This window comes from Eubalaena glacialis, chromosome 4 (genome assembly GCF_028564815.1).
Source record: "Eubalaena glacialis isolate mEubGla1 chromosome 4, mEubGla1.1.hap2.+ XY, whole genome shotgun sequence".
Taxonomy (NCBI): Eukaryota; Metazoa; Chordata; class Mammalia; order Artiodactyla; family Balaenidae; genus Eubalaena; species Eubalaena glacialis.
In genome coordinates, this window is record NC_083719.1 from 174,531,657 (window position 1) to 174,547,363 (window position 15,707).

At 49.6% G+C, this 15,707-nt stretch overlaps 1 protein-coding gene across 4 annotated transcripts in view; it reads left to right on the forward strand.

Moving 5' to 3' along the window:
* The window catches only part of UNC13A (unc-13 homolog A), a 62,750-nt gene that overhangs the window by 13,141 nt on the left and 33,902 nt on the right, over window positions 1–15,707 (forward strand). For all 4 annotated transcript variants that reach the window (XM_061188658.1, XM_061188656.1, XM_061188659.1 and 1 more), the window contains exons 5-10: window positions 572–695; window positions 1,374–1,447; window positions 2,607–2,661; window positions 4,555–4,590; window positions 8,160–8,367; window positions 14,675–15,214. In XM_061188658.1, coding sequence (XP_061044641.1) covers window positions 572–695; window positions 1,374–1,447; window positions 2,607–2,661; window positions 4,555–4,590; window positions 8,160–8,367; window positions 14,675–15,214 — 1,037 coding nt within the window. The remainder of the gene's footprint in view (window positions 1–571; window positions 696–1,373; window positions 1,448–2,606; window positions 2,662–4,554; window positions 4,591–8,159; window positions 8,368–14,674; window positions 15,215–15,707) is intronic.

The following is a 15,707-nucleotide window of genomic DNA, read 5'->3' on the forward strand; positions in this document are numbered from 1 at the left end:
GGGACAACCATGACCTATGCAAGGGACCCTGGACTACTCCCCCATCACTGCCAGCCTTTCCCTGGGGCTGCAGACAGAAGATTCTGCAGAGCATCATTCTCATTTCAGAGATGAAGAAACTGAGGTTCAGAGTGGACCCCACCTGCTTAAGGGCTCATTTCCCTGAACCAAGGGGGACTGGTTCATTCACTCAGGGGGTATCCTCCCTGAATGGTGGGAGGATCAGGTCTTTTATCTGAAGTCGGGGCCCCATAACCCCTCATTAGGGATGAGGAGTGCTGTGCAAGGCCGGGACCGCCCCTACCTGACCCTACAGGTCTCTCTCTCTGGGTCCTTGCTTCTGGGTTCCCTGGACCCACCATGTTGCCCTGGATTGAGATCTTCCTTCTCTGAGTCTTGGTTTCCTCATCTAAAGTGGGGACATGGCCCTTGCTCTTGGGGTAAGGGTAAGATGGGGTGAGGGAGATATTTCATTTGAGAATAGGGAGCCTGTTGGTCGGTGTGCAGCAGATACGTTACCCACCACACCTCACCCGGAACCCTAACCCCTGTTACCCCACCCACACCCCAGGAGGGCCCCGGAGAGTGGCTGACCCTGGACTCTCAGGTCATCATGGCGGACAGTGAGATCTGCGGCACTAAGGACCCCACCTTCCACCGCATCCTCCTTGACACCCGCTTTGAACTGCCCTTAGGTGAGTGTGGCGGGGGGTTGGGTGGGGTGGGGCCCTCACCCAGCCCCAGGAGAATGGTCAGGTCTAGGTGGGTCCAGACAACACTTTATTCTGAGGATGAGGTTCCCCCTCCCAAGAGGAGAGTCTCCTGGGCTACAGCAAGTCAGCAGAGATGTATGCCTGCCGCACGCAGAGTACACTCCAGCTCCTGCAGGTCACCAATGGGCTGCAAGTGCTTTTCAACCTATGGGGCTCAGGTCTGAGCTGTCTTAGCTGGTCCCTGGTGAGGTCTTAAGCTGCAGAAGTGAGCTGGATATGGAAAAGAGACAAAGGCAGAAAGACAGAGACAGAGAAATGGAGAGAGAGAGAGAGAGACATGTAGAGATCAACAAAGGCAGAGACACAGAGAGGCCTCTTTACCTTTCCTGGAAGCAGCTCAGTTCTCCCACATCATCCTTCCAAGAACCCATGATGTCCCCGTCCTGGTAATGCTAGGATGCAGCTCCTCTCCCATCCTCCACCCATTCCCAAGGCAGTTCTGGGTGTGTGGTGGAGGGGGGTTGTCAGGGGTGCCACCCTGTCTTCCCTTCCTCTCCCCCACCCACTGGAGACCAGCCCCATAGGCCTGCAGGATGCACTGGCTGGAGGCTGAGGGGCAGGGAGGGGCTTCCAGGTTCATGGCCAGGTCTCTGCTTCCAGACATCCCTGAGGAGGAGGCACGCTACTGGGCCAAGAAACTGGAGCAGCTGAATGCCATGCGGGACCAGGATGAGGTGAACGTTGACATGGGGGCTCCTTTCTTCCTCTCTCTCTCTCTCCCCCTCTATCTCCGTGTCTCTCCCTGTCTTCCACTCTCTGTCTCTGCTTCTCTTTCCACTGGTCTTTCCCTGTGTCTGTGTCTCTAACTCTTTGTAACCTGACTAAATCAGTGACCCATGTGGTCCAGTCTCGAACCAATGATGGCATCAAGGAACATACGGTCCACCAATGACATGACAATACCAATCGAGTCGGGTTGTGTATTTACCAAATACCATCAAGGAGATACACCCCCTTTCTGCCCCTCACCCCTCAACTCCTTGAGTCACACTTTCAGGCTTTCTTCTTTTTATAAATTTATTTATTTATTTATTTATTTATTTTGGCTGTGTTGGGTCTTCGTTTCTGTGCGAGGGCTTTCTCCAGTTGCGGCGAGCGGGGGCCACTCCTCATCGCGGTGCGCGGGCCTCTCACTGCGGCGGCCCCTCCCATTGCAGAGCACAGGCTCCAGACGCGCAGGCTCAGTAGTTGTGGCTCACGGGCCTAGCCGCTCTGCGGCATGTGGGATCTTCCCAGACCAGGGCTCGAACCCGTGTCCCCTGCATTGGCAGGCGGATTCTTAACTACTGCGCCACCAGGGAAGCCCCAAGCTTTCTTAAAAGTTCTCCTCCCCCAGCCCCAGCCCTAGCCTCTGTACCTCTGTTCTTCCATGCCATCCCCCTTCTTCTACACTCTATATTTTCACAGTTCAAAGACCCAATGTGGCGCAGAAGACAATCTTCAGAAGGTGAGGGCAGGGAAGAAATAGCAGGCAAGGCTAGAACACCCTTTAGCGGGAGGTGGAGGGCAAAGGGGCAACACACACATGTTAGCAATTTTTGTCCAACCTGAGTTCTCATCACCTCTCTTAAGCTCCCCGCGTCAGTGTTTTCTCTCTCTTTCCCTCATCTGTGTCTCTTTTTCTTTTTTCTATATCTGTTTCTCATGGTCTCTGTTTGTGTGTGTGTCTCTCTCTCTCTTTCTTTCTCTGTGGACATCTGTATACTTCTCCTCCAGAGGGAGAGGATTTAGGAGGCGGGGGAAGTCAGGATAGAACAGAACAGAGGACCATCTTGATCCCCTGCCTTCTGGCACCCCCCTGAGACAAACCCTCTCTCCTTCCCTCCCCCTCAGTATTCATTCCAGGATGAACAAGACAAGCCTCTTCCTGTCCCCAGCAACCAGTGTTGTAAGTACTTCTCAATTCCTTCCTGGGCTTCAACTGAAGCCCTCCTCCCTCCTCTACCCCATGACTGTCCTGTGTAATGAATGGGTCACTCGTCTCCAGAGATATGAGTCCTAAGAGCACACAGTATCCCCTCACAGTGTAGTGGAAAGAAAAAGAGATGTGGCACTTGGGTTTGAGTCCTGCCGTACTGTGTGTCCACAGGTATGTCAGGGTCCCTCTCTGATCCTTAGAGTCCCTCGCTTTGAAACAGGGGCACCTGACAGCCCCCCGCATTCTGATGGTTTTTGGAAGGACCCAGAACATCTGGAGGCTTGAAAAACACTTTGCAGACTCTTCAATTCCATTCATTAGATCCTGGATGAGGACTTATAACTCATTCATCAAACTTCCATGAGGCCAACACAGACCCCCCAAGCAGCCCTCACTCAGATGGTGCAGACAGACAATCCTGCCAACACATGTATAATAGGCGCCCATTTACTTAGATAAAGAAACTGAGGCCCAAGAGGACAAGTGACTTGCCAAGGTCACACACCTGGCAGGAGGCAGAGCCAGGGTTTGAACCCAGGTCGGAGGGACTTACAAGTTTGCTTCTCTCTCCAGTGTGCTACATCTATTAATTATGATGATGATCACCATGTTTCTCTGTATATTGTTCCTCCATCAAGGCAGAAATTTTCAAGAGTGTCTATCCTCCTGTGGACACTCAGATGCCCCCAGAGCAGGTCTCCACGGGTCTAGGTGACTTTCTCCTAAAAGTGCCCTCCAAGTCCTCTGAAGTGAGGAGGAAGTGAAAATCATATAGTCTCAAGACAAGACCCCCACCCATGACACTTGGCCCCTACCCCACACTTCAACCTCTTTCTCGTTTTCCATCTGCTTCCGCATCCTCCTTTCCTCCCCTCTCACAGTCTCCCCTGTATCCGTCGTCCACCTCCCCCTCCCCCATATGCCCAGGATATGTGATGATGGAGCCTGGTGGAGGGAGGGGCTGGGGGGAACTGCAGTTGGGAGACCTCATTCCTATACTAACTTGGGGTGTGATATGGAGAAAGTCCCTTAACTTCCCTGCCTGGGGAGGGGTCATCACTGCCCTGAAGAAATTGCAAACCCCCTCTCTGGTGAATGGGGTCACTGAAGGATTGTGGTGGGGGCAGAGCCAGGCACGGCGGGGGCAGGAGCTGATGACAAACAGCACCTGGGCAGGTGACCTGAAGCAAGAGGTGGGTTCAACTTGAGAATGGAGACCTACCACCCAGCGTTTACCTCCGAGTTCTCTTGGGACTGTTTTACCACCCCCATTTCACGAAGGAGGCAGCCAAGTGTCAGAGGAGTCAGAATTCTGGTCCAAGTGGTTTTTCTGAGATGCCAGATGCTGGGGATGAGATGATGAAGATGTAGTTCTCTCCCTGGTCCTGATGCTCAGGCTGTGTGACTTTAGGCTTTTCACTCTACCTCTCTGAGCCCTATTCACCTATAAAAGGATAAGAATGATTAAAAATAAAAACCCACCCAACAGGGGTGTTTCAAAGTTGAGGATTTCCAGTTCAGTGTTTCTTTCATTATCTGGGGGATGGGGGAGGGAAGGAATGAGGAGTGCTGACCCCAAACTTCAGAGTTGGAAAACCCTGGGTCCAAATGCCCTCTTTATTACTTCCTGGCTGAGCCTGGGGTCTTGTCAAAAAATGGGGGTATCCTGCCTTCCTCCCAGGGTGGTGAGTGAAGGTATAACAAAAGTCAGTGGTTAAAGTGATACTCGGGGAAGATACACAGGGCAGAAGGGGATGGGGTCCTGGGTTGGGAGAAGGAGATGGGGAGGATGGGGGAGCCCCCCTCCCCATGCCTCCCCCTCTGCCTTCTCCCTTTTATTATCTCTGCCCCTTCTCTTTGTAGGCAACTGGAATTATTTTGGCTGGGGTGAGCGGCAGAGTAAGTATTCAGCTTGATGCTCTGGGAGGCCACGGGGAGGTGGGCGCCTCGGCGACCCTGAGGCCCCCGCCCCATTGCTCAGGGAAATGGGGAGCCTGTGGCTGGCACACTGGGGCCAGAGGACTGGCACGACCCCTCTTGTGCCCTCCTGCCCCCTGATCACTAACATCTGTTTGAGGGTCCTGCTCTGTCTGGTGGGGAGTGGGTAACACCACTCTGGGTGGGAGGATTCAGCTGGGAGGAGTGGGCATATAGACGGGAAGCCTGCCTGTCTCCAGCTGGGCACTGTGAGCCCCCCACCCCCTTGCTCCCCATGTATAACCTCATCTCCTCTCCTGTGATTCCCTTCCTCTTTTTGTCTCCCCACCTTCCTCCTCTACCTGGAGCCCTCCTCCAGCCCCAATGTCACTTAGAGGCTGGTGGGCAGGGAGGGAAGAGGGTCTCAGACAGAGCAGCTGGGCAGAGACCCCCCCCCCAGACAGATATCACTCTGGAGACCTCAGCTCCCAAAGCCCCCCCCCCACACACACATCTTCCTCCAATTTGCCCCCAGGGGAAAGAAACAAGCTACCTCCCCCAAAATTGGATGACCATTTTTCTCCTTAAGGAATAGCTCCCTTTTCCCCATGCCCTTTTCAGAGAAATCCAGTCCTCTAGTCTAAGCGTGAATCTACCTCCTAATCTCTACTCCATCAACTGGGGGGCCTTCCACCCCACCCCCATATCCTGATGGACAAGTTGCACCCCACCCTCCCTCCAGGAGCAGGAAAACTGTTTACAAATACAGTTGACCCTTGAACAACATGGGTTTGAACTGTGCGGGTCCACTTATATGTGGATTTTTTTCAATAAATACTACTACAGGACTACACAATCCCTGGTTGGTTGAATCCATGGATGCAGAATTGTGGATACGGAAGGCCAATTATAAAATCACATATGGATTTTCGACTGCACGGAGGGTTGGCGTCCCTAACCCTTGCATTGTTCAAGGGTCAACTGTATTTTGATGCAAAAGAATTTGTCAAAAACAAGTCAATCAGAAGCAAAGTTAGCCAAAATAAGCATTTGGCAGACAGCTAAGCTTGATCAAAACCAGTTTGCCACAAACAATACAGTAAAAAAAAAAAAAAAAAGACATTTTAGATTAAAACCAGTTTAGCAAAAGCTCATAATTGGGTCAAGAAGAGCAAAGACAATTAGGCCAAAAGCAGGCCACTTTGTCAAAACAAAAGTGGCTGAAAATGCCTTATCCAGAAGCAGGCAATTTGGTCAAAAACTATTTGGTAAAAAGCAGAGTCTGGGTAAAAGCAGAAAGAATCCAAGAGAAAGCAATCTGCCCCTCAAAAACAGATAATTTGTCAGAGAAAATTAATTTGGTGAACATGCACAGAGCCTCATGTGATTTGGTTGGAAACATCTCAGTCCGGTCAAGGGCAATATGGTAGGCTATAAACCCAAATAATTGGGTAGAAAGCAACTTGGTCAGAGGGGCGATTTGGTGATATTGACAAATTGTCCCCACTGTCAGATCCCCCACTTTAGGCCTTTATGGCTTCACAGTTTCACCCTGACGCCCACAAATCTGAGTTGCGGAAATTCACATCTCCTTCTGCCCTTGATGCCAGCGCTGTCAGCGTGCAGCGCATCAGAAGGTCAGAAGGTGGCCATATGGCAGGGACAGGATAAAAAGCTTGCCTGTCACAATGGCTCAAGTCAAATGAGAAACCAGGAAACCAGAGCTACTTTGGTAAGGCCGGCTTTGCTGGCTAAAAATGAATTTAAGGTTTTTCTGAAGGCAAAATGGGGAATGAATCAAATAGCTAGATCTACATGAAGTATGAAATTAATTTTTTAAGTTTACCACATTAAAATTTTTTGACCTATTTTTTTAATATATAGAAATAGACTCTATTAGTGGGAAAAGAATTAGAAAGTTAAAATCAAGCAAAAAAACTGGGAAAAGAGCAAACATACTTAAAGGCATAAAAAGTACAAGCCGCCCCCTTGGTGTTTGAAATCACCAGTAAATTGATACCATGGCCGAGCACACCGTGGGCTTCCCAGTCGGGTAGTTAATTTTGGGGATGCTCACTTCTTTTCAGCTCAACTGTTGTTTTCTAAATAAATTCAGTCTTTCCTGTTCCCACCACAATCCCACATCCTTTGAGACTGTTTTCTTTTTCCTAAGAAAGAAAATCTGTTTTCCATTTACTAAGGAAAGCAAACCGAACTGAAACATCCTTTAATTCTTATTAAACACTTGAAGTTTGGCAACCCCTCCCTGTTCCATTAGAGTGATAGATTCTGGGCATGTGGTAGTCTTGCCAACCTAAGAATCTGATCTTTTTGAGGGAGGCAGCACCTTGGCAGAGCCCCTTCTTTGTTCCTGCGCATGTGAGTTCCGGGCTTGGGTCCCCATCCTCGGATATCAAGGAATCTCTGAGGGTTAAAGGGCATTTATATTCTACCTTGTCCTCTTGATCCTTCAACTTCCCCATGAGTGTCTGTGTGACTCCTGTTATGGGAAGCCTGATGGAAAACCCAATATTGTTTTCAGAGACCCTGGACTTCAGTAAAAGTCCATTTTCACATTTGAGCCAAAAGACACCTTCCAATTTGTCCCTGTCCTCCTCACATTGTAGGAACTACTGTGGACCCCAGACTCTAGGTCCAGTGTGACCCACATACAGCAAAGCAGGGTTTTCACTTCCCTTCTTCTTCTTTTTTTTTAATAGATCTTTATTGGAGTATAATTGCTTCACAATACTGTGTTAGTTTCTGTTGTACAACAAAGTGAATCAGCCATATGCATACATATATCCCCATATCCCCTCCCTCTTGAGCCTCCCTCCCACCCTCCCTATCCCACCCCTCTAGGTGGTCACAAAGCACCGAGCTGATCTCCCTGTGCTATGAGGTTGCTTCCCACTAGCTATCTATTTTACATTTGGTAGTGTATATATGTCCATGCCAGTCTCTCACTTCGTCCCAGCTTACTCCTCCCACCCCATGTCCTCAAGTCCATTCTCTATGCCTACATCTTTATTCCTGCCCTGTCACTAGGTTCATCAGTACCATTTTTTTTTTAAGATTCCATATATATGCATTAGCGTACGGTATTTGTTTTTCTCTTTCTGACTTACTTCACTCTGTATGACAGACTCTAGGTCCATCCACCTCACTACAAATAACTCAGTTTCGTTCCTTTTTATGGCTGAGTAATATTCCATTGTATATATGTGCCACATCTTCTTTACCCATTCACCTGTCAGTGGACATTTAGGTTGCTTCCATGTCCTGGCTATTGTAAATAGAGCTGCAATGAAGACTGTGGTACATGTCTCTTTTTGAATTATGGTATATGCCCAGTAGTCACTTCCCTTATTCTAAAGCCTATACCTCTATTAAAATGACCCAAGATCCTTCATTCCCTCTGGTAGATTCCTCTTCTTGGGTTAGCAATCAGTGGAGACCCCCTAAACCTGAGAGACTGTGTTGGCCTCCATTGCGTGCTCTCCCTCTCCCTCCCCTCCTCACTCTCTCCCCTCACCTCCTCTCTCTTCCAGATGATGACCCTGACAGTGCAGTGGATGATCGTGACAGTGACTATCGCAGCGAGACAAGCAACAGCATCCCGCCACCCTATTACACTACATCCCAGCCCAATGCCTCGGTCCACCAATATTCTGTCCGACCACCACCCCTGGGTTCCCGGGAATCCTACAGTGACTCCATGCACAGTTATGAGGAGTTCTCTGAGCCGCGGGCCCTCAGGTAGTCACAGTGGAGTGAAGGATTCGTGTGTGTGTGTGTCCAGCTCTATCTCCTGGAGGGGAGAAAGGAACAGGGGGTTGGAGGGAGCTGGGGGTGGAGGTAAGTGGGTTCTAGGAAAGCAGTATCCATACTTTCTTACAGGCAGTAAAACCTTTACCCAAAATCTTGCAAGAAAACTCCCCAAGCTTGATTAAAGGGGGTCTGCTTTGGCTGAAGAAAGAGACGGAAGTCAGGAAGCCTCTGAGAGGTTCCCCTGAAATAGGGGGGCTTTTTGGCACTCTGCTTAAAAGCCCCTGGTCCCTTTGTACTCTCTAACTGTTCAGGGGAGGAGGTGAAAGGAGGAAGAGATGAGCATTAATAGGGGTGGGAGGTGAGGCACAGTGATGTTGGAAAGACTCCCAGCAAGCAGCTGACTCGTGGTCCTGGGGTGGTCCTACCTAGCCCTCCTGGTGACGCCTGACTCTGTGTTCCTGACCAGCAGGCATGGGCACAGTGACTAGGGAGCTGCTCAGTCCAGCCACCATCACTACTCTTTTCAAAGTAGGCTGTCCCTAGACCTACCCCACAGGTGGGTCCCCTGGCTTGCAAGGGTGCAGTGTGTTGGTCCTTGAGCCTGTGAGACTGAAACTTGTGCCTGCTGCCCCCCCCCCACCCGCTGACCTGATCGCCCCAGTCCTGGTTTCTTAACAGAACAATAGCAAACATGATATTAAACAGGTTGGCTATCTGTAAAGCACTTAGGGTGGTGCCTGAAAGTGCTACGTAGTGACTGTTAGATAAACAGTGCAAATTATAGTATTCGGAGCTAACTATGTGCCCAGCTCTGGTCCAGCATCTTCCCTTCATCATCTCATTTCATTCTCTGGTTGGGAGTATTATTGGTTCCATTTGACAGATGGGGGATCAAGGCACAGAGGGGTTAAGGCACTTGTCTGAGGTCACACAGCTGGTAAATCATCATAAAGACTAGTGTTTATGGTCAACCCACTGGGTGGAAAGCAGTGGCCTGGTGAATTTTTTTTTTTTTTTTTGGTTGTTTTGATTTTTGGCTGTGCTGGGTCTTCGTTGCCGCGCGCGGGCTTTCTCTAGTTGCAGCGAGTAGGTACGGGGGCTACTCTTCGTGGTGATGCCCGGGCTTCTCATTGCGGTGGCTTCTCTTGTTGCAGAGCACGGGCCCTAGGTGCGCAGGCTGCAGTAGTTGTGGCTCGTGGGCTCTAGAGCGCAGGCTCAGTAGTTGTGGCACACGGGCTTAGTTGCTCCGCGGCATGTGGGATCTTCCCCGACCAGGGATCGAACTCGTGTCCTCTGCATTGGCAGGCAGATTCTTAACCACTGCGCCACCAGCGAAGCCCTGCCTAGTGGATTTTGGGTCATGGGTCTTCTTGCAAAATATTTGCTCCCCAAAGAATACATTTCCTCCATTAAAGTATGAGCAGGATGAAAACTTTGAGGGCTCTTTACTCCCTCGATGTTGAACCTATACTTCTATTAATATGACCCCACAAATCTCTTTAAGATATTAGGCTCAGTTCACACATACACCAGGGTCTCCTATTTGTGTGAGACCTTGATATACCAGAGTTGGAGGTTAACCCTATAACTTAGGTCCAGGACTAGGTTGGGGTGAGCGTGCTATGCTTGAAGTTGCCTCAAGTACAAAGCTTAAGAGGGTGCCAAGAAACTCAGTCCTCAAGATAAATAATATATTAATGCAATATTTTAAAAAATCAAAATGGATGCCAAAAAAATCCAGGAAAAAAATATCACCAAAATGTTCCTTCGTAAGAGTAGATTTTCTTGTATGTAAGTTATACTTCAATGAAATTTCTAAAAATCCATGACTAGCAAAATATTCAAATTTAAGTTAAAACATGATCTGACTCTGCACTTGCAGGACTCAGCCTCACCTACTTCTTTCTGATCCTGGTCCTGCTATATCTAGTGTATAAGCAAGAAAAATAATGATGGTTAATTGAGCACTTACTATGTGCTAGGTATTCTAATGAGTCCCAAATAATATGTTTATTCTTTACACCAATCTTATGAGGTGAGAATTTACCTCTTCATCTCCCCATGGCTTTGTAGATAAGGAAAATGTGGCAGAGAGATTAAGTTACTTTCCTAAGGTCACACAGCTAGTAAGTGGCTGAGGCAGAATTTAAACCTTGTCAAGCAGGCTTCTGAGTCCACAGCCACAATGCCACACTGCCTCTCAGCCCTAAAAAAGGCACCTGGGGACCTGCAAAGTTAGCCTCCCAAGGTCCTACAGCTGGACAAAAGTGATGTTCCCTCTACATCATCAGCAAAGGACTTCAACCAAGGAGATTGTCCATTCTCTGTGTTCCCAGCAGCATCTCAGAACCACCCCCGTGTTACCCCACATTCAAAAATTCAGGGGCAGACTCGCTATTAAACATAGCTATCCAGGCTCCCGAATTGCAGACCTTCTCCAACTCTTGACGAAGAGGTTAATTACGCAAACAAGTGTTTGCATCTGGTTGAGATTTGGAGAAACCCTCAGAATCGCTTTATTTCTAGTGCAGAAATAAAGAAATAAATTTCTTTTCTAGTAAGAAAAGAAATTTTAAATGGTTTATCTTTGTGCCATCAAGGTAAATGAGCTTTCAGAGCTATGCTGTCCAACATGGTAGCCCCATGTGGCTTTTTAAAGTTAAATTTAAAATAATTAAAATAAATAAAATAAAATTTCAGTCCCTCCATCTTACTGGGCACTTTTCAAGTGCTCAAGAGTCATGCACGTGTGGCCGGTGGCTACTATGTTAGATGGTGAGGACAGAAAACATTTCCATCTGCTGTGGAGAGTTTCGGTAAAACATAATTTGAAGAAAACCTTCATAAGCTCCCTACTCAGTCTGTACCATCATCCAATATAATATTTTTTTGCAGGTATTTGAACAACTTTTATTTTGAATTTTCCTATGTTTTGTATATACCATAGAAAGTTTGGATAGTTTATAGATGGAATGTTTTAGAAGGAACTTTTTTAAAAGATTGAGCATTTTGGATGCAACTAGAGATGATCATACTAAGTGAAATAAGTCAGGAAGAGAAAGACAAATATCCTATGATATCACTTATATGTGGAATCTAAAATATGACACAAATGAACTTATCTACGAAACAGAATCAGACTCGCGGACATAGAAAACAGACTTGTCGTTGCCAAGGGGGAGAGGGTTGGGGGAGGGATGGGGTGGGAGGTTGGGATTAACAGCTGTAAACTATTATGTATAGAATGGATAAACAACAAGGTTCTACTCTATAGCACAGAGAACTATATTCAATATCTTATGATAAACCGTAATGGAAAAGAATATTTTAAAAAAGAAGGTATAGGGGCTTTCCTGGTGGTCCAGTGAGTGGTTAAGACTCCACGCTTCCAATGCAGGGGGGGGCGCGGGTTTGATCCCTGGTCGGGGAACTAAGACCTCTCATGCTGCGCGGTGAGGCCAAAAAATAAATCAATAAAAAAGAAGAATATGTATATAGTATAACTGAATCACTTTGCTGTACAGCAGAAATGAACACAACATTGTAAATCAACTATACTTAAAAAAAAGAAAAAAAAAAAAGATTGAGCATTTAGTCTAGCCTCTTTATTTTTTAGGTCCAAGGAAATGAAATGCCATACTCAAGGTAAAACATTTAGTGGCATAGGAGGGAGTAGAATTAGTCTTACCCTGGATTTATTCTAGCATTCTTCATTCAACTCCTTTGTGCTTGTGCTATCCTGAAAACAAAGAACTAGATCCCTTTCCATTTGTATTCATGACTTCCTTATTCAAACTATCTTCAGAAGCACTCCTGTCTCCCTAACAGTTTCTCCTACCATTTTTGTGACTGCTACAATTTGTAAAGCATCATTCATTTGCACATTCAAGGTGGCTCAGACTTAAGCAATTATTGGAACAAAGTTTCAATGCACTGGAAACAGTTGAAAGGAGAGTAAGACATCAAATATTAAGAAAATATTAACTCTTATAGTAGATGGAAAAGTCTTCTCTCTCGGAGAAGAAAAGCAGAAGAGTGCCCATCTTACAGATAGGGAAACTGAGGCTCAAAAAGTGGGAGCGAGTTGCTTGAGTCTCAGAGCAGGATGTGCACAGAGCTGGTCCCAGATTGGCTCCCATCCTGTGTGCCTGGCCATGTCTTGTCCTTCTCTGGCCTTGGGTGTGTCTGTCTGTCCTGGGGGGAGTCTATTTATTGTAAGCATTCCTGGGATGGAATGGGGGAGTGGAAAAGGAGGAGAACTCTCCACTCTCACCGTGAACAAGTCACATGGTGGGGAGGGGATGCAGAGGCAGAGTTCCCCTGAGAGTGACTCAAGCCACTATCCCAGGCCACCCTGGCCTTGCTGCCCAGTGCTGGATGATGCTGGGCCCCCAGAGGGACAGGCATTCCATCCCACAGGTCAGGATTTGACTGGAGGGAGGGACACAGCTGGACACACTGGCAGAGGGGAAGGGCAGGGAGGGTTTCCTGGAGAAATGTGCCTGGGAGCCAACACTTGAAGGATAAATGAAGAGTCTTAGGAGAGGAATTCCAGGCAGAGAAGACAGCTCAGCTAAAGGCTGGAGAGGTGAACGGGGCCAGATCATGCAGGGAGGCCCTTGGTGGCTAACTCGAGGACATGGCATCCAGGGGAGGCATCTGGGGTCAGAGCTGTGTTGGACCCCAATGTCAGAGCTGGGGTGGGAGGAGTCTCGGGGAGCACTGGGTCCCATGCCTGGGGCAGTTTACGTGGCGCCCAGGGTCACAGATGGACACATCCAGGCCTGTGTGGAGATCCCAGTCCTAGGCTGCCTCCCTCACTTGGGACCCCAGAATGTGCTGGGGTGGACTTCGGGGGTATTCACCAGCAGAGGGAGTTTGGAGTCCTTTCCAGGCAAATAATACCTGCTGATCCCCCATCCCAGCTGTCTACAAAGACAGGCACTAAAAAGCAATCAACCATATACATAACTTAGCAAACAAGGACTAAAGGACTGTAGGAATCAAACCCCTGTTTGATTCCTACAGCAGCCCAGGGCCTGGCCAGGGAAGGGGGTCCCAGTCACTGAGAGTGGAGAAAGTGTTTAAGACAAGGAATGCTGTTTATTGAATGACTGAATGAGTGGTTAGAAGGGGGATGAGAGGTGGCCCATGTGTCATGCTGTCTGCCCTCAGGCAGAGACAGATATTTCTTCCTGGTCATGTCGAGTGTGATCCAGGGTGCATATAAGGAGCATATAATGTGGGTGGGTGTGGGCTTGACCTGGCTGGAGGGTGGGGGAGACTCACTCAAAGAAGTGCTATTTCAGTGGGCACCAAAGGGTTTTTCCAGATAAGGCAGGCAAGAAAGGATGTTCCTGGCACAGAGCACAGCAAGTGCAAAGGCCCAGAGGTGGGCACAATTTAGGGTGTTGGAGGGACAGCGAGGATGGATGCTGATGTGGCTGGAGCAGGGGGAGAGAAGGGAGGATGGAAGGAGATGGGGATGGAGACGTTGGAGGATTTGGGCCACACAGGGGTGCAGAGCATGGCACAGAATTTTATTTCAAGGGAGCCGTGGTAGGGTTTGGAACAGGGGAGGTCCGTGTTTGGGTTTATGATTCCAATAAGCCCCTTTGTGGCTTCTATGCAAAAAGGTACTGTCCAGGAGAGAAGTGGATGTTGGGTAGGGCAGCATCTAGTGGAGATGGCGGAGCCTGGGCTAGGGTGGGGCCCAGGGTGCAAGGAAGTGGATACATTGCACGTATGTTTACAAGGTGGAGCTGAAGGGACCCGCCTCAGGATCAGCTATGAGTGGAGGTTGGGAAGGAGTGGAGGCAGGGAGGCCCAGGTCCCTGATGAACGGAGGGGGCTTGGCAGTGGGAGGACCAGGTTGAGGCGGAGGGTAGGGGGTACATCAAGAGACAGGGGCTACTATGTTTGTTTCAGGAGCGCTAGGTCTCCAAGGGGGCTGTGGCAGGGACACTGATTCAGGGTCCCAAACATGTGGGTGAAGGCTTTGCAGCCTCCACAGTGCATGGATAGGAGTGGTGCACGGTAGGTCACCGATGATCACTAATGTCACTGATCTGGTTTTATTGCCTGCCCCCCAAGATGGTAAATGCCCCAAGAACAGGTGTTTTTGTCTTTTGTGCACGGCTGTGTTTCCCTGGCAACCAGAGGAGCTCCACCAATGCTGGGAATCCAGGGAATGACCAATCCAGGGAATGACTGGGTGATGGAACCTGTGTGACCGGGGCTGGGATGGGCAGTGGGTCTGTGCCCCAGCCCCTGAGCCCTTGGCCCGTTCCTGTAGCCCCACAGGCAGCAGCCGTTACGCCTCCTCAGGGGAGCTGAGTCAGGGCAGTTCGCAGCTGAGCGAGGACTTCGACCCGGATGAACAGAGCCTACAGGGCTCTGAGCTGGAAGACGAGCGGGACCGGGACTCCTACCACTCCTGCCACAGCTCGGTCAGCTACCACAAGGATTCGCCACGCTGGGACCAGGATGAGGATGAGCTGGATGAGGAGCTGGACGAAGAGCTGGATGAGGACCTGGAGGACTTCTTGGAGGAGGAGGAGGAGCTGCCTGAGGACGAGGAAGAGCTAGAGGACGAAGAGGAGGTGCCGGATGACATCCGAGGCTACACTGAGCGCGAGGAGGTGGCCGTGGCCGAGCCCAGGGACTTCAAGCGTGTCAGCTTTCCACCGGCCACCCCCAAGAAGGAGGACAAGGCCCCAGCTGTGCCCACCGAGGTCCCTGACATAGCCAAGGTGGCCCCTGAGTCAGCCGCCCCTGAGGAGGCACCTGCAGCTGAGCAAGAGCCTCAGCCTGAGCCCCCCAAGGCTGAGGAGAGGTAACGGGAAGGGGTTGAGGGCCTGTCACAAGGTCACAGGGTCAGTGGTGCCATGATGGGGTCAGTGTAGACCTGGGGAATGGGGGGAGAGGTTGTCACAGGGTCCTGGGTTTATTGAAGGGATCGGGATGGGTCTAGGAGGTCAGAAGTGGCTCAGTGGGGTCAGAGGGGGTCAAGCAGGGTCATGAAGGAGTCTTAGAGGTTGTGAGGGGCTGGAGGGTTTACCAGGGTTGGAGAGGTCACAGAAGCATCAGAGGAGTCCTCGGATAGGGTTACAAAGTTGCAGAGGGGCCAGGAAGGTGGCAAAGGGACCCAGGAGACCTGAAGGTGTCAGAGAGGTGACGGGCATGTGGGAAGGGGGGGGAGGATCACTGAGGCTGGTCAGAGTGGTCACAGGTGGGTCATTGTGTCTCCGAAGTGTCAGGGAGGCCATGGAGGGCCCAGCATCACTCGGAGGGTGGAGGGTGGAGGGAGTGTCGGCCCCGGAGCCTCA